Genomic DNA, 24,526 nt, shown 5'->3' with positions numbered 1-24,526 from the left:
TTTCCTGCAAGCGGTGAAAAACACTTGCAGGATAAAGAAGCAACATGCCCTTTCTTCGGGCGTTTCCGTCTCTGACCTCCCATTGACATCAATGGGAAGCAGAGATTGTGTCTGTCATGGCGGTTTTTGCCCGCGGCGCTGAATCGACCACCGCGGGTGAAAAACGCAGCAAAAAACGCCACGAAAAATGCGGCAAACATTCTGCCAGCAGGTCAAAATCTGCCTCAAAATTCCTTCAGCCAAACAGCACCCCTCCCTGGTAGTGCCACAAAGCTACCCTCCCTGGTAGTACCACACAGCCTCCCACTCTGTAGGTAGCGCCTTTGTGGTTCCCTCTATGAGTGGAATCCCCAGCCAGAACATTGCCGATGCTCTGGCTGGGAATTCTGCTTCAGGAGAAATCTCTGACGTCACTGTCCATATATGGACATTGTTGTCAGGGCCAACCCTAAAGCCATAGTCCCGGGCAGAGCACTACTGCCACTCTGCCTGGGACTCCTGCTCTGCTCCTGACATCACTGTCCATATATGGATAGTGAAGTCCGGAGAAGAGCTGATGTCCTGGGCAGAGCGCTAGTAAAGGATCCAGCTCTGGGGAAGCCCCTGACATCACTGTCCATGTACGGCTAGTTGTGTCAGGGGCAACCCCTGAGACAAAGTCCCAGGCAGAGCGCTACTAGCACTCTGCCTGGGACACTGCTCTGCTCCTGACAACACTGTCCATATATGGACAGCGATGCCGTGAGGACGGCAGCGACAGCACCCGGCACCCGAGTGGTCCCCCGCAAGGGTAGTGGGCCCCGGCACTTGCCCGGGTTCGCTGGATGCTGACACCAACCCTGATGTCTGGAACAACCCATTTTCCCCAGTATTTCAGAAGGAAATGCACTATAATCAACGAGTGCAAAATTTGCCACCCGCCAAAATTGACACCTGTTATTCCACAGAATTAATGACTTCACCAATTTAACTCCTCACTGCTATTATTTTGAACAAGCCCCTTTCAATTAATGATTCAATTACTCAGAATGAACGGCATGCATGTCCAAATTGTTGGCTCTGTTTTTTTTCTACTTCTCTACTACACTTACAAGTAAATTATTTGCTATGTAGAAATATCACTTCTACCAAAAACATTGATTTATCAGGTTAATGACGTTGGACTGCTACGTTTTTGAAAACGACTGTATGTTCATATCTATATTTTGTGCTAATCTTCCTGACAATCTCCTGTATGATGGGGATTTCAGAAGATTTCAAGTTCTGTGTACTAGATGTAGTGGCAGTAATTTATATATTGCATAAGACCCCTCTGTTGTTTTTAGCGATTTCATCTTTCCCCAAGCGTAGTAAAGCTAGATCTGGAGTGGAGACAGGATAATCTCCATATAAAAAAGCTGAATAGACCTCTAAAAGTACTAAGCAACAGGCACTACTAGAAAACATGCAAAAGTATACCTAGGCAGAAAAAAGAAGGTTGGAACCAGCGCTGGGAATAATGATTCTGTTTAAAACAGGAAACTATTTCCAAGTTTTAATGTTGATTTGAATAAAAACAGTGAACAGAAAAATGGTGGTGACGGGCAGGTAATGTCCAAAAGTTCAGGGGGTGTTGAGAGATAGGCGGTAGCCTACGCGTTTCAGACCCTATCTGGGTCCTTAGTCATGGCTTGTAATTTTACAAGCCATGACTAAGGACCCAGATAGGGTCTGAAACGCGTAGGCTACCGCCTATCTCTCAACACCCCCTGAACTTTTGGACATTACCTGCCCGTCACCACCATTTTTCTGTTCACTGTTTTTATTCAAATCAACATTAAAACTTGGAAATAGTTTCCTGTTTTAAACAGAATCATTATTCCCAGCGCTGGTTCCAACCTTCTTTTTTCTGCCTTATCCCTCTGCGTGTGCCGACACGAGGATCCGTGTGCTGACCACCCTACCTGTGACTAGGTGAGCTGGAGGAAATTCTCCCCCTTGTTTTTCTGTACAAAAGTATACCTACTTAATCACCCCCCCCCCCCCCCCAACACTTTTTAGGGACATTAGGAAAGGCTTTTGACAGCTTAAATGGTGTGTTGTACCATCAAAATGAGAGTTTACAGAATACGTTGTGGTAATTAGCACTCGACAAACTGCCGATGGATGGAATGAGAGCGGTTCTCCATTGATGGGCGGTCTAAGGTGTTGTTTAGGTCTTTCTGCTATTTTAAAATATGAGGTTATGTTGCACTAGGCTGGGGTACAGCGAGAACAGAATAGAAGGTCAGTATTCCCTTTTTACAACCTAAGGTGTCCTGAGAGGAAGATATGAACTGTTAGTGGGGGAGACAACAATGGTGGGTTGTGAGAAGTAAGAAGCAAACAAATTTGTAGAAACGTGTAAAAGTCAGATTTGGGTCATTTAGAAGTGGAAAAGAAATATGAAAAATTCCTAAAAACAGCGCTCTCAACTAAATCATCTACATTCTGTATCACCGCTGCAGTCCAAGAAGCGAGTATGTAGACTGGGATCATGTTTTTTAAAGTGACAAGGGACATAGATTCCATTTCGATATGGAAAGTTGTGATGGAAGGGCGACATCCACATCTCCACTGTCACCTGTGTAGTAGAAAGGGATTTGGAATTCCGGTAATGACCCAGAGAGGCAGTTAAGAGCAGCTGCTTTAAGTCAGTGACAGAAGTTGATGCCCTCTCAATCTCCAACCAGCGTTTATCGTGTCTTGTAGCGAATCAAGTGGGTTTTGTAGGGAGGTTTCCAGTGTTTATAATAGTTCTGCAGACTTTGCTATTCTTGCCATCAAAAACAACAGAAATCCAATAGAACTGTAAAGGATCTTGCAGACACAGCTTCTGTGTCGACGCCCGTGGTTAATCAGTCTTCTACTAGGTCTGATAGAGTGACTCGATCTGCTACCACTCAGGCTGGTAGGCTGAGGAGTGGGAGAACCTATCACAGCCTGGCCAGACAGTTCTAGCTCCCGCCCTCGGTCTATGTCTACCTTCATTTGCTTCTTGTCTTTGCCTGTGATTCTATCTTGTTTCCTGGCTCTGCTGCTCCAGCTATTACTATTGACCTCTGCTTCATTTTGACCCTGGCTTTACTGACTACGCTCCTGCTCTGCGTTTGGTACCTCATACACTCCTGGTTTGACTCGGCTCGTTCACTACTCTGGTTGCTCACGGTCTTGCCGCGGGCAACTGCCCCATTTCCCTTAGCTTCTGTGTACCCTTGTCTGCTTGTCTGTCATGCACGTATTAAGCGTAGGGACCGTCACCCAGTTGTACGCCGTCGCCTAGGACGGGTCGTGCAAGTAGGCAGGGACTGAGTGGCGGGTAGATTAGGGCTCACCGGTCTGTCTCCCGTCCCCGTCATTACAAGAACAGAGCCAGTTATAGCAGCTTGAAAATAGCAACCAGCAGAACCATGAATGCAGCTCTTTGCTATAACACATACAGTAAATCATGATCAATGCAAAGTAAATACTATAATATATTTCCCAAGTTACGCAACTTTCTATGTAGATGATATCTATATATAAACTATAGAATGGTGTCAAGGTATAAAATATTTTTCTTTGGATTCATTGTAGTTTACAAGTTTAAAGATTTGGGATGAATAGAGACAGTAATAATCCAAAAGATGGTTATTTGGAAAGGGAATGCGGACAAATAAGACTATAGTACATCTTTTTGACAATACAAATGAAGCACGAAGATGATAAACCAGTGCTCCTGAAGGCAATTTTGCTAAGTTTGTTGAGAACACACCCATGAAATTGATGCACATGTTTTATTTCCTCTGGGATCTGTCATGTCAGTATGTTTAGAAGTTGTCTACACACATTATCACTATACAAACTGTTTACTTTCCAGTCTTGCCATGTATGGAGTATAGAAATCAAGTCTGTTTACTTGTATTGTGTTACTCCCAATTCTGTGTGGGTGTACCTCCACACATCTCTCATCGGGTTCCATCAGGTTCCATCTCAGACTTATCCATTTTTGTAAACGGGTTGTGTTAGACTTTAAAAAACATGGCTGTTTTTTCCAAAAACAGCGCAACTCCTGACTGTATCTGGTATTGTAGCTCAGCCCCATTCAAGGAAACTAGGCAATTTCCAAATGCTCACTTCTTACTCACATATTCATAGCAACTAACCATAAAATTCTAACTAGATTGTACTATGTCATGGCACACTCTATTGCTCACACACGACAGCTGGGGATGTCTTAAGCTGACCATACACATAAGATAATGGTTGGCTGAAATGGCCAAAATAGACTATCGTCTGCCAAATGTCAGGTTGGATTTTTTCAGCCGTGGTCGGCTGAAAATACGAGTATATGGCATGATTGGCAATCCCACTCTGTTGTATTTTTAAGTCTTTCCTTGAACTGCCAGTTAAGTCTGGCTTGTTGCTGGTTGGATCGTTCTTTCTGACGATCCCATGGACAATTGATCGGCCACATTTTTGCTGATTCAAAAGTTATGTGTATAGCCAGCTTTACAGAAAATGAGGCCAATACCCATATATGTCAGGAATATTCTCATATTTAACCATTTTTATTCTAATCCAAAATAGTTCAGGTAATTGAAAAGATAACAAAAAGTTCCACCCTGCAACGGTCTTGATCCTATTCTCTATGCAATCCTGCCTTATTTTGTTCTTACAGCATGTACTTATAGCAGTGATCGTTGTAAAATCTTGCCATTGGGAATCTCGTAACCACTACTCCTATCATTGTACTTTACAAAATCACATGAGATGGAAGAACAAATAGTTTTTACAAAGAACATAATGCCTTGCTTCTTAACTTAGTCATGAGGCTGGGATCAGCTTATATGCCACCCTACTCACCCCTTGACACTTTTTTTTACCCCAGTTAAATACTTTACAAACACGTATAATTCAGGGGATGTCATTCTACATATAATCCAAAATATTTTTTATTAAAGAGGACCTGTTAGCATTCCTGACATGTCTGGTTTAGTAAATTCTTGTTTTCCCCCATGAAATAATGCTGGAGTATCTTTTCTTACAACTCTCTCCTGTGTTGTTCCTCTGTTATTCCTCCTGAAAATGTATGAATAAATTAAGAATTGGGTGTTACCATTCCCCTTATCAATAGGGTGTGAATGGCCCTACACAGTCTGACACTGTCAGCACTAATTAAACAGTGTTAGAGCGTGCAGGGACACCCCCCATTGACAGGGGAATAGTAACACCTAGTTTACAATTTATTCATGCATTTCCAGTAGGAATGGCACAATACACAGGGGGAATTTACAAAGACTGGTGTTTGATACGCTTAATCTAAAAAACGGCGGAGTAAGATCCTCTTAATAAATTAGGCACATCTCTGACGGGCAATGCGGCAGAAAACAAAATCTACACCAGCTGGCGTAGATTTGTGTTATCATTTACACCAGTTTTCTGGTGTAAATGACAGTACATTTATCATGTTGTGGTGGCACCTCCACCTCCTGCTAAGCCACGCTCACTGTTTCTAAAGCGTGGCGGAGACAGCGTAAAAATCCAAAAGTTGATGAATTTTTGTGCAAAAATCACGTTTTTGTGCAAATTGCGACTTTTCTTTGGCAGAAAACAGGCGTCGCGTGTTTAACAAATTCCCTCCACAGTTCTAAAAAAAGATACTCTAGAGTTATCACATAGTTAGTGCGATTGAGAAAAGACACGTCCATCAAGTTCAACCATGTTTCTCAGCTTTTATGAGGAGGTGAGCTCCAGATTGGACCGGGTAAATCATTGGATGTCATATATCTTGATTTTTCCAAGGCATTTGAAACTGTGGCACATAACATGAGAATGCTGGGACAGGGGGAAATGTGTGTAAGTGGGTAAGTAACTGATTTATTGATAAAAAAGGGTGGTTATTAATAGTTCACACTCAGATTGGGTCACAGTTACCAGTGGGGTATCACAGGGGTTAGTATTGGGCCCTATTCTGTTTAATATGTTTATTAATGACCTTGTAAAGGGATTGCACAGTAAAAAATGCCAGATGATACTAAACTTTGTTGTCAATTAACACAAAGGAGGACAATATTCTGTTACAAAAAGATCCGGATAAGCTGAAGGCTTGGGCAGAGAAGTAGCTAATAAGGTTTAACACTGATAAATGTAAGGTTACGCACTTAGGAAGTGAAAATACATGTCCCCCTTAATTACTATATAGGCAAATACTGGGTAAAACTGATGTGGAAAAGGACTTATGAATTTTAGTTAACAGTAAACTTACAGTAGCAGCCAGTGTCAGGCAGCTGCTGCAAAGGCAAATAAGTTCAAGGGGTTCATCAAAAGGGGCATAGATGTACATGACAAGAACATAGTTCTACCGCTTTATAAATCACTAGTAAGTCCGCACATGAATATTGTGAATAGTTTCTGACAGCTGTGCACAAGAAAAATATAGTAGCGCTTGAAAGGGTTCAAAGGCGGCAAATAAAGTAATACATGGAATGAGTGGACTACAGTAGCCAGAAAGATTATGAAAATTAGGGGTTTTTTAGTTTGGAAAAAACGATGGGTGAGGGGTGACCTAATAACTATGTATAACTAGATCAAAGGTCAATACAGAGATCTCTCTCATGAACTATTCAAACCCAGGACTGTAAATATAACAAGAGAACATCCTCTACGTGTAGAGGAATGAAAGTTTCTACAGAAACATAGAAGTGGATTCTTTACTGTAAGAGCAGTGGTAATGGTGAATTCAAAAGGGGCCTGGATGTCTTTCTTGAGTGTAATAATATTATAAGTTTTGGGTACTATATAACTGCAGATGGGTCGTTGATCCAGGGATTTATTCTGATTGCCATAATGTAGTCGGGAAGGAATTGTTTTTCCCTAAAATGAGGAAAATTGGATTTAGCTTCAGGGAGGTTTTCGCCTTCCTCTGAATTAACATTGCTGGATAAAAAGCTAAGCCGAATGGATTTATGACTTTTTAAAGCCTTACAAACTATGTTACTACGTTACTATGTTATTTCATGGGAATGCAAGCATTTACTAAAACAGACATGTCAGGAGAGATAACAGGTCCTCTTTAAGCAAATATGGGTAATTTTGCCAAGTAGAAACTATTCTGTGACTCAGAATTGTCTATGAAGCAAAGAAGCAAAAACATTTTTATAGCAAGATGGAAGTACCCACATCCACAAATGCACATGCTCTGCTCGTGATAATATTACTTAAATTATAGTATAGGATATCTTACCAGGGGCCTCGGTGGGGCAGGAATTAACATGGCAGACCTGTCTACTGTCTGGTTTAGTAGACTGATCACATCCCTGGCTTAATTTTTCCCCTTGATAACATTTCGCTTCTCTATCCTGATGTCCTGACCCACAGGTCTTGCTGCACTGTAAAAAAGAAATAAGAAATTTTAAATGAAAAATATCAAACACAGCATGAGTTGTCAATTAGGATTGTAGAAAATAGTGTTTGTGTAGGGGAAGATACTGAACATTTCCTACAATAATTAGCCATTCTAATATGTTGGAATCAATGTTCTCCATCTCGTAGAAAAGGGAAGCTTTGGGTCCTCTATGTGCCAGTGGTGCTGAAAGGACTCAAAACCACTGGCAGACATTGGCGTACCGTGATTCTACTTTATTAATCCGTATACTTTTAGTGGCGGTCCTGTGTGGTGCTACTTCAGGAGGAATAGTGGTTCTTGTTCCATCAAAAGTAATGTGAAGAGGTTACTTTTGTCAGGGGAAGAATAAAAGTGTGAGACCTAGTTCACACAGAGTTTTTATACGCTGTTTTTGATGAGGAAACCGCGCCAAAAAACGGCCGAAATCGCCTCCCATTGATGTCTTGCAGGAAAAAGAAGCGTCATGCTCTTTCTTCAGGCGTTTCCGTCTCTGACATCCCATTGACATCGGAATATGCCGCAAAAAAGCAAAGAGAGTGCAGGCATGTCAAAATCTATCTCAAAATTAAAAACTCATCCATCCTATAAAGATATATATTTTTGTAACACAAGCAAGGTGTGCCGACTACAAATTCTTAACCTATACCCTCACGGCACAGGTTTTGGGTGGGGGGGGGATTCAGACCTGCTTTCTTTCCAAAACGTTTACATAGTGGGAAGAATCACCAGATGAGAGCTACTGACCCAAATCCTATTTTCCCTACATGTCTAGCAGGTGTTAGTAGGGAAGAGAATACGTTTGTGTAAGTATTCTAGGTTTCTACACCACCGGATCACCCTTTTTCTATGCATGGTCTTGAATCCTTTGGCCACGTTTACACTTGTAGGATTTCACACGGATTTCAGCATGTATTCTGCGCCAAAATCCACGTCCAATTCAATGACAATCCACGTACAATGCATTTAAATGTGTTTTCCACAACCTCTACAACCTCGTTCAAATGCTGCAAATATTTTCCACAAAGCCCAGAATTAGTAGCATGCCTCTTATTGCCGCGGATTCCGCATAGAAAAGTGAGTCTATTTAAACACAAGGATTAGCCCTTATTGATCCATGGCACATCAAACTGTACATCTACGGCAGAAATCCTTTTAGATCGCTATGTGCTGTCTTATACTAACACATTAACGATACTGAAGTGTTTAGACAGTGAATAGACATTCCAGGGGATGTCTATTCACAATCCCTGCACTTCGTTAATGTGTCTATGGTAGTTACAGCAGAGCACAGCGTAATCTCGCGAGATTACGCTGTAGATGACAGGTTACAACGAGATTACACTGTGCTCTGCTGTAACTACCATAGACACATTAACGAAGTGCAGGGATTGTGAATAGACATCCCGTGGAATGTCTATTCACTGTCTAAACACTTCAGTATCGTTAATGTGTTAGTATAAGACAGCACATAGCGATCTAAAAGGATCCCTATGCGCTGCCTAAATGAATGGAGAGGAGTGCATGACGCTGATTGGTCATACACTCCTATGTACAACGCCCACTTGGTCTAAAGTAAAAACACGCCCACTTGGGCATTAAGACACTCATTAGCATAAATCTAAAATCGCTAATAAAGTGGTGAAAATAGATCGTTTTTTTAAATAAAAAGCATTACTGTCACCTACATTACAGCGCCGATCTCCTTATGTAGGAGATAGGGCACTTATAATGTGGTGACAGAGCCTCTTTAAGGACAACTATATACGTATTTTGGCAAGAATAAAAGGTAGTCCTTGCAGTAGAGGGGTTCTGCTGTAATTTTTTCTCCAGTTTAATAATAAAATGAGGTCTGCTAGGGGCTTCATGGAGTAAAAGGCCATTCTATATCATGGATAGTTAAATGGAGAATTGTCTGTAACCTATTCTGATCCCTCAAGTAAGGCTTCGTTCACATCAGCGTCGGGTTCCGTTCATGGGTTCCGTCGGACCTTTCCATCAGGGAAACCCAAGAACGGAAACCAAACGAAAACCATAGCTTCCATTTGCATTACCATTGATTTCAATGGTAACACTTCTGTTGCTAATGGCTTCCCCGTCCCTGTTCCGTAGGGCCTACGTTTTTCGGCGGAATCTATAGTGCAGTCCGCTATGCTATTGATTCCGCAAAAAAAATAAAAAATGGAAACCCCACAGAACGGAGACAAACGGAAACCATTAGCAACAATGGGAGGCTGATTCCGACGTGGTTTCCGCATCAAAATCAGCGACAAAAAACTCTGTGTGAACTATGCCTAAGACTACAAAGTTCTCCATCACTCATTCATGTAAGAGGATATATAGATATATACAAGTAACCATTGAAACATACTGTATAGCAGAATTACATCTGATACAAAACACTAGTGTGGATATATATAAAATATGTTCTATTCTATGTTCATTTTTTAACCAGTAATGCGGTAACACTCACTGGCCCCCATTCAGTGGTTGTCCAGTGGTGATCACAGGGTGGGCCCAGGCAGGGTTTCTCACTTGGAGGTTTGATAGTTTCATCACATTGGCTGGAATCTGCTGAGCATTTAACTTCCCTCTTCATTGCTCCCTCAGTCCCACAAGCTGCAGAACACTGAATACATAGGAAAATAAATGTTATGGCTGTGGTATGGTGAGACCAGAAAGGTAACCGACACTATATATTTAGTGAGAATTAGTGATGGATTTATTTCCACAAAAGGGAACATGATAAGTCCAACGTGTTACACTATTGATACAAAGTACATAATAAGGCCGGATTCACACGCGGATTCACATGCGGCTTTTGCACGCACAGAAGGTCCGAAAAAGGTCCGTGTGTCATCAGCATATGATGCGTGGCTGCGTGATTTTTGCGCAGCTGGCATTGTTGACACTCTGTTTTTATGTTTGTAAACAGAAAAGCACGTGGTGCTTTTCTGTTTTCATTCATAGTTTTGACTACTGTAGCGCGCATCACGCACGGCACACGGAAGTGCGTCCGTGTGCCGTGCGCGGTTTTCACACACCCATTGACTTCAATGGGTGCGTGATGCGTGAAAAACGGGCAAATATAGGACATGTCGTGAGTTTTACGCAGCGGACATACGCTGCGTGAAAATCACGGACTGCCTGAACAGCCCCATTGACTAACATAGGTCCGTGCGACGCGCATGAAAATCACACGCGTAGCACGGACGTATTATACGTTCGTCTGAATAAGCCCTAAAAGTGTCATTTACAAGGAAAAGTAGTAAAGGGGAAAGCTCATCTTCTATATCCCTAGCTGTCACCCATCATGCCAACTTAGTAGTATTAGGGACATTCTGAGCAGTAATGCATAAATATATAAAAATGGACCTGAGGTGAGACCAGTACGGTCTTGAAATTAATAGACTTATGGAAGCAAATATATAATTACTGCTTTCATCTTCTCCATCAGGCGCCCGACGTTATCCACGTTTTCTACATTTATTTACCATGTGTAGATTGTTGGCTGGGTGGCTGACAACATTTTGCAATAGAGTCTATTTTTTTATTTATTCCAACATCAATCACCAATATGTCTTAAACATACCTCAGACCATTCTGAGAACTCCCACTGAGGTCCACACGATTTATTCTTACATACTTTCTTCTGAGGTGGCCTCGGGAGCTGGGCGCCTTCACATTGTTCATCATACACAGAACTGTCCAGCCCTGGTGCAAGCATTTTCCAACAACGAACGGATCGTACTTGGACTCCCTGACCACAAGTACTTGAGCACTCACTCCAACCACTTGACTCCCATCTCCAAGGAAGAATTAAGAGAAAAGTATGTAAGGCTAGAACAGAAGCACGTTGTAGTTAAATATCAATATAAGCCAAAGGTGTACGTAAGGGCTTCAGAGCTGTCCATCTCCACCACCATAGAAGGAAATATGGGTTGCTACTCGGGTGTTATCTTATAAGGTAGAAAAAAAATCGAAAAACAAGAAAATAGAAAGAAAGACAGAAGAGAAACCAGAGATAACAAAGGGAGGGAGGTTGTCAGGAAAAACTGGGACTCTCAACCTACATTAGGGACATATGCTCCAAGGTATGTAAACCGTATGATCTAAAACTACATGTTTTATTCTTCAGACTACAAAACCATGATCTAAAATTTAGCGACCTTGGGACATTGCCACCGGGTGTGAAGCATACAACGCTCCTGACCATAGTCCTCATTGTTTCCCTAAAATGTTAGGAGGCACGTCACTGCTCAAAGATGCTGCAATTGTGAATACTTTGCGACCATCATCCAATATACTGACCCATCAGCATCAAGCTTCAATACGCCTACAAGTTGGGGCTATCAAATGAAGCTACATTATTGTTTCTTAGTAAAAGTTAATGTTTGGTTCATCTTTCACACATAACCCTTGTTCCACCCATACAAAATGGTTTCTCCGATACCTTGGCATGCACTCCCGTCCTGTACAGAATTCCTGAGTAGGTTCTGGCTTTGTCAATGGATCACAATGTGACTCATCTACTTCCCTCCCATCATAACGGATGCATAAAGCGTATGCAGAACTGAGACCTGGGAAAGCATCAACACAAGCAGTTTCAGATGTACAATAAAAAACATTTAAGATGGTAGAGTGCAGTGAACGGGTGAGGCTGATGATCTGTCAGCACTGCTCAACACCGCCCGATATATTGTATACGTTCACATATTATATTATTATTTATTTTAAAGTGCCATTAATTCCAGGGCGCTGTACATGGGAAATACAGAAAGCTTAAATACATAATATGAAACATCAAAAACAACAAGTAAAAATGAGCCGAGACTGGTACGGAAGGAGTGGAGGTCCTGCCCCCCAAGGCTTTTCAAAAACAACATAAATATGACATAGACTTAGAGGTGCTCCACATTTCTAAAATAATACCTATGTAATATTAGCTGTCTATAGGCAAGATTAAAGAAAATTTTCCAGGCTTTGGACAATTATAACATGTCTTATGCACCATTTTTTCACCTGTATGTGTGTTAATCTGGAGAAACCCCTTAAATCCATTTTTTTGTTAAATAAAGGAACAACTCTACATTACCTGAGCTGCAAGTGGCGCTGCATGGTGAATAGGCAGAAAGCTTCCAGCGATACATATCGGCCCGGCTGATATCATGACTTGATATTAATTCACTAAAAAAAATAATACATGTGGCGGTCAGACTACAGGAACTTGACTGCCATATGACCAAAGCCCTAAGGTTGAATTCACAGTGTGTCTGCAGTGTCCGCCTATCAAGCTCCCGCGCATACCCCAAATGTATCTATAGGCCCTCATTTCCTTAACAGAGGCCAAAAGAGTGTCTTTATGGCCTCTGATGGGCTTGTATATGTCGGTATACCGTTTTTCAACTGTTTGGAATAACGCAGTCTGATGCGCTATTCCATACAGAAGCATTTTTAAGATGGGAGCCTATGGGCAACGGATGCCACTGTAAGCCTATACTGCGGCATCCGTCAGTGCTACACACCGGGAAATACCCATTATCTAACCAATCTATTGAAGGGTATGTTCACACACAGTGTTTTCAGGCATATTTTGGGGCGTAAACGCTTAGAAATACGACTTGAAGAACGCTACTGAAACACAGACAAACACCTTTCCATTGTAAACAATGGGAAAAGCGGCGTTTAGTTCAGACGGGGCGTTTTTTTAAGTCGCTGTTTTAAAAAATGGCGCATAAAAAAAACACTGCATAAAAAGAAGGAGCATGTCACTTTTTCAGACGTTTTTGGAGCTGTTTTTTTTATAGGGTCAATTAAAAAACAGCTCCAAAAACATCGGGAGAAAAAAAAGCCCCAAAAATTTTTTTCAAAACGGCTGAGATTTAGAGGCTGTTTTACCTTGAAACAGTTTTTACTTATGCGTGTGAACATAGCCAAATAATGATCATTCATACTCAGAATCTGTTCCTCTACGGCCGCTCTATAATAAAGCAATCCTTTGCAATTGGTAGAAATTTGGTGTGTTATTTTAGAAAAATTTAAATTCCCATGAAATTTGCGTGGCCTGCTGTTGCTGAATGTAGCGGACTCAGCTAATGGTCGCAATGACTGAAAACTTGTAGAATGTGTACAAAGAGAATAAAAATCTCCTGATGTGAGTATACAGACGAAGTTTGTTTAATCGCGTATTTTACCACCTTCCTGAATTATACAAGTAAAGAATGGGTGGAAGGGGGAAAAGCCAAAATAAGTCTGCAAACCCTGTAGTCACGTATATTCTCATTAAATGCAGAGTTGTCCTGCTTGTATTATGGTACGTCAATTCAACGTTTTTTCGAACCCCTTTGATTCGTTTTGTCTGCATATAATCTCTATGGGTATACTATTATACAAAACTGTTTTCAATTCAGGACTGGATAAATATGAGCCTGTTAAAAATCACAGTGGATAATAATAATATCCTAGAAAGAGAATGGCAGGAAAAAAATGAAAGTATACCAACTTATGTTCAAGTACACTGTGCACAGCTGCGTACCTGCTGAACCCGGGTGCTTGGAGCGGCTCTGTCATGGGAACTGATCCAAGATGTTCATAAGCAGCTGGCAACATCAGGCTGTCCCTGAGTTGTTCTGCTTCCTGCGTGGACTCTGCAAGGGTCGGACCCCCAGGACTGACACCAAAGAGAGATTGGCAGAGAGCAGAGTGGCTATGTTGATCACAGAGTCTCCATAATTCACTTTGCAGTAATCCCTGAGGAGCATCTGTGCTGGGCTGGAGGCCTGAAACAGGGGAATGGAGAGGTGATGACATTTACACAGCATTTGACATTTGCAGATCCAATGCATATGGAGAAGGGTGAATCATTCAGCAAAAAATCCAAGATGAACTTTAAGGTTGATTTTTAAAGTTTCCAAAATGTTCTTGAATACTGTTCAGTAAATGTATCAGCATGTGTGTTTTATTTCTTGCAGGCGCAGAGATAAACAATATGGTTCTGCTTGCAGATAAACATGTGTATATATTTATAATAGTATTGCTGCAAGAACTTAGTCCGCACTTAATGATCGTTAAGAGTCAGACTTAATGATCGGTAAGAGTCAGACTTAATGATCAGTAAGAGTCAGATAAGATCTCTCACTTGAAGTGACAGCATGCTGAAAATGCCTCATTTGAACAACGTCTTAGGCTGGGTTCACACGACCTATTTTCAGACGTAAACGAGGCGTATTATGCCTCGTTTTACGTCTGAAAATAGGGCTACAGTACGTCGGCAAACATCTGCCCATTCATTTGAATGGGTTTGCCGACGTACTGTGCAGACAACCTGTCATTTACGCGTCGTCGTTTGACAGCTGTCAAACGACGACGCGTAAAAATACAGCCTCGTCAAAATAAGTGCAGGACACTTCTTTGGACATTTTTTGGAGCTGTTTTCTCATAGACTCCAATGAAAACAGCTCCAAAAACGGACGTAAAAAACGCCGCGAAAACGGCGCGAAAAACGCGAGTTGCTCAAAAAACTTCTGAAAATCAGGGGCTGTTTTCCCTTGAAAACAGCTCCGTATTTTCAGACGTTTTTGGTCACTACGTGTGCACATACCCTTAGGGTTATGAGGCTTTTTTTGAACCGCTCAACCAGCAATTTGTATGTTATTCTGTTCAAGCAACTTAAAAAAAAAAGATTTAGCCCTATCTTGAAAGGGATATGCAACCCAAACGATGGCATATATTTACTGTGCAGTTCAATACAACTCATTTATCCATGTACAAGCAACCATGACATGTGGACAGGCTTAATGTAGGGTTCTTCTATTGGTTTACAAACAGGAAATCTAGAAAATCCCTGTCAATACTTTATATCACATGGTCTCCAGGTCCGAGAACTGTCAGAAACATCGACATATATAGAGACTTTAGTGTTGATGCTCCATTGAAGCACCACTGATGGATCAATGAACATTGAGCTTACTGTCTGTTTGGTCTTCTACAATCTCTTGTTCCTTTTCAGTTCCTTCTTGATGTACAAATGATCTTTCTGCCTCCTCAGTGTTCCCCCAGTTAAAAGTATCAGTAGACTCATGCAGATTGCTTTCGGACTCTCTCTGAGCTCCACTTTGCAAATTACTTGGAGCTTGAGGAACAGGTTGTATTGGTTCAGAAAGAAGAGGCAGCGGTGCTTCTTGGGTACGAAGTACCGTGTACTCATATGTAATGTGTGGAATCTTCCCATTGAAGTTATAATACTAAAAAAACATAGATCAATTAATATTTTTTAAAGGGCAGTGATGTCAACAGAATACAATACAACAAGCACGCACATTCATTTTTGGACAGCAAGAAAACATGCAAATGTTTACAACCATCAAGATATAGAGTAAACCATACCTGTCCCTGTCTATATATGATGTTTGACACATACAAGTTGACACATGTACTGTATGTGCTGGCAGGACATTAAGAGGACCAGGAGAGCTTTAGAGCCTTCTCATGGATTATTAATGCTGAAAAACGAAGTCCATATTTTGTATGGCAATGAGTCTGAAGTCTTCGTGAGGGGATCACTCCCCCACCCCTCTCACCAGTAACTGAAGGGCTCCCGTGTATCTGCATGTATATACGGGAGCCATCTATGACTGGTGAGAGGGGAAGGGAATGGCTGGGCGGGGGTCCCTTCATGAATACAATGAACTCATAACTATAAGTGCACTGTATATTCTTTATTAGACTCTGTTAGCCACATGGCACAATATTATTTTGATCCGTTCCAGCTAATAGTGAAGTGGATCTGCCCCATACTATGCTGCCCTTAAACAGGAGAGCATAGTATGGTGGCAGGTCCGCTCTAAAGGGGTTGTCACTGGCCACAGCGCTGGTGCCTGTAAGTACAGCACGTGACCGCTGCAGAGAGTGATGGCTGCATCGGTCAAGTGTCAGTACTGCACATCATCACTGCTGGCATGTAAACATACACCGGCGAGGGACCGGCGGGGAACCATCGGAGCGCCAGCTCTGGAATACCAGGGTATTAACCAGGTGACTAATATGATTTTTCTTATTTTATTAAATTATTACTTTTTTTAAACAACCATTTTAATGTCTATGGAGATGAGAGGGATGATAAGGTAACAGAAAATCCCTAATTGGGCCCAGCCGCTGACACAATAATGTACCCCATTTGGAGCTGACTTTGGAGTCAATCACTTGCCACTAGTCTATATCTGACAATGTTGATGATGATATGTCCTGTGTGTGAATCGATAACCTGCGCAGACCAATTTCTGAGGTGTATGCTAAAATATCTCTTTATATATATTATAATACCTTAGATATCTGACGAGAAAGAAAACCGTAGAAGGAATGTGCAAGGACAGCACATTTACACAACTTTATGGATTTACAAGCAGTAGCCCTATTCTGTTTTCTCTCTACCATTTAGAAGAAAGTTAAATCCTATACCAGAACCTGAAGACACAACATTGTAGGTGGAAGATTAAGCAGGTGCAATATTTCTTACATTTTTTTTGTAAGACTTAAGAAGCTATTCAATTACTCATCATTCACTTTGGCCTCTGAAGCGCTGTCAGTAATTTTCTGACATTCCTTGTTCTCTAGCAACCTCAACATATGTGGTTAACAGTAACCACATGGCAACTTCCCAAAAAGCATGCAAATTCTTCGAAAAACAAAACTTTCTGTAGTCATAAGAATGTTTACAAACGTTAACACCTATTGAATTATCCTGAACGGTTAGAAATTAATCTTTTTCATGAAATGCCCATATAAATCAGTCTCTGTGTACCCATACTTGAGTCACTGTAGTCAGGGCTGCATTATAGGGCGGGTACATACATTTGCCCTGGGAACCTCCACCTCCTGGGGTCATTTATGGGACCTCCACCAGTACCACAACCCTCATTCATTATGTGTCTGTCTGCTGGCTGCTGCCCACTACTGCCATTTTCAGCCCTAGCTGCAGAGGCTACAGGACTAACTAGGGCTAAATAGTAAAGTCAACAGCAGACCCCGGCAGGCTGCCACCGATATCGCCAAGCCATGGGCAATTAATATAACTTATACTGTGAGGGTTCAGCCTTGCTGCTGCGCTTTCCTCTGAGTGTGACTGCCTTATTGGAGGAGAAGGGGACAGAGGAAACCTTCTTATTCCAATGTTTGACCAGTAGTCACACTAGGAGGAGGACACTGCCTGTGTAAGCCTGTGTAAAGTTGACTGTACCTACTAGAGGGTAAGAATGCCCCTTCTTGTCCTTCGGCCCTTTTCTACTCATGTGCGTACAGACACAGGAGACATACATGTGTGCACTGCCAATGCTAGTAGAAGAAGGAAGGACCACACTAAAGATAATAATATTGAGATATATGACTTGCCCGGCTGGTGGCTTGACTAAATTGGGTTTTACACTGGGAAATTATAGGGCAAACGATCGTTCATAGAACGCTCATTGCCGATAATTGCCCTGTGTAAACACGCCAGCGATCAGCCGATGAACGAGCATGTTCATCGGCTGATTGCATAGTTTTAAAAAAGTTCAATATTATCGTTGTCATCAGCACATCTCCCTGTGTAAACAGGGAGATGCGCTGCCGACATGATAATAATGTATAGGGAAGAGCGATCGGAGTAACGACCGCTCGTCCCCACACATAGCTCCGTGTTACAGGAGCAAACGAGCGCCGATCAATGAGCTGTCTCGTTGATCGGTGCTCGCTGCACCGGCCAAAATTGGCCCTTGTAATAGGGCCTTAAGTGAGGAGACTCAAGGTCGGGTATGGCGGGTCTGTATTGACTGTGGGGAAGATTTACAAATACTGGTGCACTGTGTGAATGGTCCAACAATCTATTCCTTACTACAGTGAATGCCCTGATGAAGAATGTCAAAAGGGCTTAAAACAATCAGGTCATGGCGGAAAAAGTTAATAAATAAGTTGTACGTTTCCTTTCTTCAAACAAAATTAATTTTCCATCAGCCTTAATCTGGCCTTGACTATAGTTTTCAATGTTCAGTATTCGATGGTAAAATCAAAGGCTACAAAAAATACATGCATGACATATTGTACAACAGAAGGTAGCATCCTTTTAGATGTCATTCAATCTGATGAAAATATACTCGGCTAAATAAAATAAATGAAGATGTACAAACTGCATTGAGAACTTTTAAACCACAGCTACATATCAAAATTGAAGTCATGATGTTTATAGGCATGCAGATAGGCTGGGGTCTCACACACACACCATGACACTGAGGGACTGGTTGGTTGGCCCTGGTGTAGTTAGGTATTCCAGTCCCTCACTGTGTACATTTGGGGGTCGTCGATACTTGACCAAGGTCCCAGCAACTCGAAAGTTCTGAGGATTATCCATCATCATGTTCCCATTAATGTAGAAATTTCCAGCAGAGTCTGCAAGAGCTGGAGAAAAATAAACCGGATATGAAATAGGATCAGAATGGGAAATGGACAAATATATCATTAAAGTAGATGTAATATAATATGATTACACCAACGGACTCATAGGCATGGGTGCAAAAGGGATTTAAAAGAGCCGTTATTTTCCTTTTTCTCATATTTAGCCAAATGCAGCTTCTACTAGGGTTTTCCAAAAGGTTGGAAAACCCCTTTAAATGGTTCTACACTTTGGCTGCTTCTGCTCTCATGACCAAGTAAACCACTTGTTTTCCCTTGAATACATCTTACACAGGTAGATCCGTACCTGCATAGAAAATGTATCTTCACTTCCGATTTGTACTATATTCCCTATGCAGGTAGGGAGACGTCTGTGTAGGACGTGTCCAAGAAAGAGAAAACACAACTCCGTTGATTTCATCTTTCTTTATATTATTTGACATGTTACAGTGTCAGGATCTAACTAGAGGACTCCAGCTTCTCATTCTCACCTAGAATATTTTCAGTATTTCTTTTTTCTGTGATAAGAATTTCAAAAGCTCCAGCAGGAATTGTTGTGATAAGTGCATAACCTGGAATATAGGGACAAAAAAAACAAAAAGACAAATAGTTATAGCATAAGTTTGAGGAATCGCTTTGTAGCATCACGTTATACTGCTACGTCATAGTACAGTAAAGTTGAACACTAAGTGATAAGCAATGTGTTTCCAAAGAATATTGTTTGTCTCATTTGTCCTAACAGTAATCACATTTCTGGCATTAAGCACCAGCTTTCAAGCTGGCATCTGCGAAAGAAATAAGTTTTATGACTTCTTGCTTAAAGGCTATGGACACCTTTGAGGGCATTTTTTTTTTTATATCTTGATTAGTCAGTGTTAGTGTAACTATGCAATTAGTCTTTATTAAAAAAAAAAATAGTTTTACTTTTGGAGATACAGCTGTTCAGTATTCTCTATACAGAGCAGCTGTATCATTCAATTTGCAGTGAATCCGTCAGTCCCGCGGATCTGACGGGTTCAGTGTCGGAGGGTTCTACGTGCACCTGTAATCGATCACATCTAAGTTATGAACTTAGTTGCGATTGATTACAGGTGGATCCTGCGAGTCACAGACATGCAGGACCCGCCGACACTGAACCCGTCAGGTCTGTGGGACTGACGGATTCAGTGTAAAATGAACGATACTGCTGCTCTGTGCAGCCACCACTAGGGGGAGCTTTGGCGCTTACTGTATACTGTTTTTTTTAAGGGAATCTGTCACCAGTTTTGAGGCATCAGTTTTGACAGAGCAATATAGGAGAGGACATTGTAATCCTACCTTTTCTCTCTGTCATGCAAGTTGCATGACCGAGAAAACAACGTTTGATTAACCCCATGCAGTGATTCCGTCAGTTCAGCGATGAACTTAGATGGCATTGATATTAGGTGGATCCTGCGTGTGAAAGACACACGGGACCCGTGTCAGTTCAGCTAAACTGGTGCAATCAGCTGGGAGAGAACGATACAGCTTCTTTGTATACAGGTTACATAGAGGCTGTATCGTAAAAAAGTAAAAACAAAATGTAATATAAGTAAATTAAAAAAGTCCTTAAAATCACAAAACACGTTGATTTAACTAAAATAAAATAAAAACAAAAAACATTCAAAGGTTTGCATAGCCTTTAATGTCAATGGGTTCTGTCAGGTGTCGTTGGTGTCCGTCATGTGGCGGATCCAGAATTACAGGATTTTCTTTTGTTGTTCTGATCCTGTGATGGAGCAGAACAATAGAAACCAGGACGCAGTTGTGACCTAAGGGTATGTGCACACGATAGCAGGCATTTACGTGTGAAAAGACAGACTGTTTTCAAGAGAAAACAGCTGCCTCGTTTCAGACGTAAATGCTCCTCCTCGTAATATACGAGGCGTCTGTGACGCTCATAAATCTTGAGCTGCTCTTCATTGAGTTCAATGAAGAATGGCTCAAATTACGTTGCAAAGAAGTGCCCTGCACTTCTTTGCCGAGGCAGTCAATTTACGCGTCGTCGTTTGACAGCTGTCAAACGACGACGCGTAAATTACAGGTCGTCTGCACAGTACGTCGGCAAACCCATTCAAATGAATGGCCAGATGTTTGCCGACGTATTGTAGCCCTATTTTCAGGCGTAAATCGAGGCATAATACGCCTCGTTTACGCCTGAAAATAGGTCGTGTGAACCCAGCCTAAGACTTAGGCCTGGTTTACACGAGCGTGTGCGTTTTGCGCACGCAAAAAACGTGGCGTTTTGCGTGCGCAAAAGGCACTTAACAGCCCCATGTGTCATCAGCGTATGATGCGCTGCCGCCATCATTATGACACTCCGTTTGGATGTTTGTAAACAGAAAAGCACGTGGTGCTTTTCTGTTTACATTCAGAGTTTGACAGCTGTTGCGCGAATCACGCTGTTCGCACGGAAGTGCTTCCGTGTGACATGCGTGGTTTTCACGCACCCATTGACTTTAATGGGTGCGTGATGCGCGAAAAACGCCGAAATATATAACATGTCGTGAGTTTTACGCAGCGGACTCACGCTGCGCAAAACTCACGGACTGTCTGCACTACCCCATAGACTTGTATAGGTCCGTGCGACCCGCGTGAAAAGCACGCGCGTCGCACGGACGAAAATCACGCTCGTGTAAATGAGGCCTTAAAGAGTTAAAGGGGTTTTCCAAAAGTTACAAAAAAATACCCTAACAGCAGGAAATGTGAAAATAAAGAAAATAAATAACCAATACTCACCTATTAAATCCCCAGCAACTCCACCTCTAACACTCCAGGGGTCCCCTCCTTGTACTTACTTTGCTGCAACGATGACATTCTGTACATTCACATGATCGCTGTAGCCAATCACTGGCCATGGTGGTGATGCTTGCATAGACGGCATGAGACCTCTGAGGCCGGTGTTGGGCTGCAGCGGTCAAGTGGATGTACGTAATGTCATCACTGCAGGGCAAATAAAAACAAAGACCACCAGAGTGTCAGCGCTGCAGTGGTGGGAGATTTAATGGTGAGTATTGGTTATTTTCAAATTTTATTACATTTTCTACTGTCAGGGTAATTTTTTAAACTCCTGGAAAACCACTTTAATGTATAAACAGTATCCAGTAAGCTCACCCCAGAGGTAAAGGCAGTCAGAATGCTGTCAATTCCCAATACCATCATAATAACACAAGTCAGCCAAATAGATTCAAACCAGTGTGTCATAACATGAATCAGAATGAATTCCGCCAAAAGTAAAAGTGCATGTTAATGGCCAGTTCATACAGTTAGGTCCAGAATTATTTGGACAGTGACACAAGTTTTGGCATTTTAGCTGTTTACCAAAACATATTGAATATACAGTTATATAATCAATATGGGATTAAAGTGCAGACTCACAGCTTTAATTTGAGGGTATTCACATCCTAATATGAGGAAGGGTTTAGGAATTACAGCTCTTTAATATGTAGCTGCCTATTTTTCAAGGGACCAAAAGTAATTGGACAATTATCTCAAAAGCTATTTAATGGGCTATTCTCTCGTTAATCCATCATAAATTAAGCAGGTAAAAAGTCTGGAGTTTATTCCAGGTGTGGCATTTGCATTTCGAAACCGTTGCTGTGAACCCACAACATGAGGTCAAAGGAGCTCTCAATGCCAGTGAAACAGACCATCGTTAGGCTGAAAAAAATGAAGAAATCCATCAGAGAGACAGCACAAATGTTAGGAGTGTCCAAATCAACAGTTTGGTACATTTTTTTTTTTTTTTAAAAAGAGCGCACTGGTGATCTCGTTAACTCCAAAAGGCCTGGATGTCCACGGAAGACAACAGTGGTGAATAATCGCAGAATCCTTTCCATGGTGAAGAAAAACCCCTTCACAACATCTACCCAAGTGAAGAACACTCTCCTGGAAGTAGGTCTATCAGTATCTAAGTCTACCATAAAGAAAAGACTTCATGAGAGCAAATACAGAGGGTTCACCACAAGGTGCAAACCATTAATCAGCCTCAAAAATAGAAAGGCCAGATTAGACTTTGCCAAACAACATGTAAAGAAGCCGCCCAGTTCTGGAACAGCATGAAACTAAGATCAACCTGTACCAGAATGATGGGAGGAAGAAAGTATGGAGAAGGCTTGGAACAGCTCATGATCCAAAGCCACATCCTCTGTAAAACATGGTGGAGGCAGTGTGATGGCATGGTGGGGGCAGTGTGATGGCATGGGCATGCATGGCTGCCAAAAGCACTGGGTCATTAGTGTTTATTGATGATGTGACTAAAGACAGAAGCAGCCGGATAAATTCTGAGGTGTTCAGGGATTTACTTTCTGCTCAGATTCAACCAAATGCAGCAAGGTTGATTGGACGTCGCTTCACAATACAGATGGACAATGACCCAAAACATACTGCGAAAGCAACCCAGGAGTTTATAAGGCAAAGAAGTGGAATATTCTGCAATGGCCAAGTCAGTCACCAGATCTCAAGCCGATCGAGCTGCATTTCACTTGCTTAAGACAAAACTTAAGACCCACAAACAAGCAACAACTGAAGACGGCTGCAGTAAAGGCCGGGCAAAGTGTCACAAAGGAGGAACCCAGCGTCTGGTGATGTCCATGGGTTCCAGACTTCAGGCAGTCATTGCCTGCAAAGGATTCTCTACAAAGTATTTAAAAAAAAAACAAAAAACGTTTTTTAATTTATCGTAATGTTAATTTGTCCAATTACTTTTGAGCCCCTGAAATGAGGAGGTTGTGTAGAAAAATTTTTGCAATTCCTAAACGTTTCACAGGATATTTTTGTTCAACCCCTTGAATTAAACCTGAAAGTCTACACTCCACTTGCATCTTTGTTATTTCATTTCAAATCTAATGTGGTGGCATGCAGAGCCCAAATCATGAAGATTGTGTCACTGTCCAAATAATTCTGGACCTAACTGTATGAACATTGAGCTGCAAAAAGTATTGAAATCCTAGATCAGTAACAAATGTATTGCAATAACTGTAGTATTATTTAAAGGGGCTTTCCCATAATCATCATTTATAATAAATGTCTGATCGGTGGGACGCCCACCGATCCTGAGAACGGGGCTCTTACAGTACCTTCTGTGAATGAAGCGGTACTTTGCATGCTCGGCCACCACTCCATTCACTTTTTATGGAGCGGCCGGATACATCCTGGATACACAGTTACCAAACTTACCCAAGAGGCATTTCCTAAAGTTTCCGGATACCCTATAGCATGTACTTCCGTCACCTCCACAAACACCACATCTGTCTAGTGATCTAGATGAATACAGCTTTCCATCACATCCTACTGGCTGCAGATAAGGAGAGATATATGAAGTAAGAAAATCATTAACGTACCATATTGACTATCGCTAGAATAAAAGACAGAGCTACTGTTTCTGAAATATTCTATAGGTATGTTCTTTCATTACACAAATAATTACCATTTCAATAAATTACAGCTTTCTACGTCATTTCCAGTATAGAAATAAGACTGTTTGCCTTTGTAATGCATATATATACAGAATATATATATGAACAACAGTGAAATGATGATCAGTGACAAAACGTTTCCAGCCACAGTGATCCACATCTTATACACTGAATTTACATTTTATGATCACTTGTAACCAATACCCTATGTTTCAACTGAGGTCAAATTAGAAAAGTAAAACTTTTCCTCTTTCGGGGGGAGACAACA

General features: G+C 41.6%; 1 protein-coding gene across 2 annotated transcripts in view; it reads right to left on the bottom strand.

Annotated features, from left to right (window-relative positions):
- Window positions 1-24,526, bottom strand: part of LOC142657779 (ADAMTS-like protein 2) — a 46,028-nt gene that overhangs the window by 5,790 nt on the left and 15,712 nt on the right. For both annotated transcript variants that reach the window (XM_075833149.1, XM_075833148.1), the window contains exons 6-15: window positions 24,020-24,137; window positions 19,315-19,395; window positions 18,654-18,829; window positions 15,372-15,645; window positions 13,938-14,181; window positions 12,498-12,589; window positions 11,856-11,982; window positions 10,995-11,208; window positions 9,876-10,031; window positions 7,244-7,388 (exon numbers count right to left, since the gene is read on the bottom strand). In XM_075833149.1, coding sequence (XP_075689264.1) covers window positions 7,244-7,388; window positions 9,876-10,031; window positions 10,995-11,208; window positions 11,856-11,982; window positions 12,498-12,589; window positions 13,938-14,181; window positions 15,372-15,645; window positions 18,654-18,829; window positions 19,315-19,395; window positions 24,020-24,137 — 1,627 coding nt within the window. The remainder of the gene's footprint in view (window positions 1-7,243; window positions 7,389-9,875; window positions 10,032-10,994; window positions 11,209-11,855; window positions 11,983-12,497; window positions 12,590-13,937; window positions 14,182-15,371; window positions 15,646-18,653; window positions 18,830-19,314; window positions 19,396-24,019; window positions 24,138-24,526) is intronic.

The sequence above is a fragment of the Rhinoderma darwinii genome, chromosome 7, assembly GCF_050947455.1.
Source record: "Rhinoderma darwinii isolate aRhiDar2 chromosome 7, aRhiDar2.hap1, whole genome shotgun sequence".
Lineage (NCBI taxonomy): Eukaryota > Metazoa > Chordata > Amphibia > Anura > Rhinodermatidae > Rhinoderma > Rhinoderma darwinii.
Note: the sequence above shows the minus strand (reverse complement) of the source record. Positions and strands in the feature narration are given on the sequence as shown.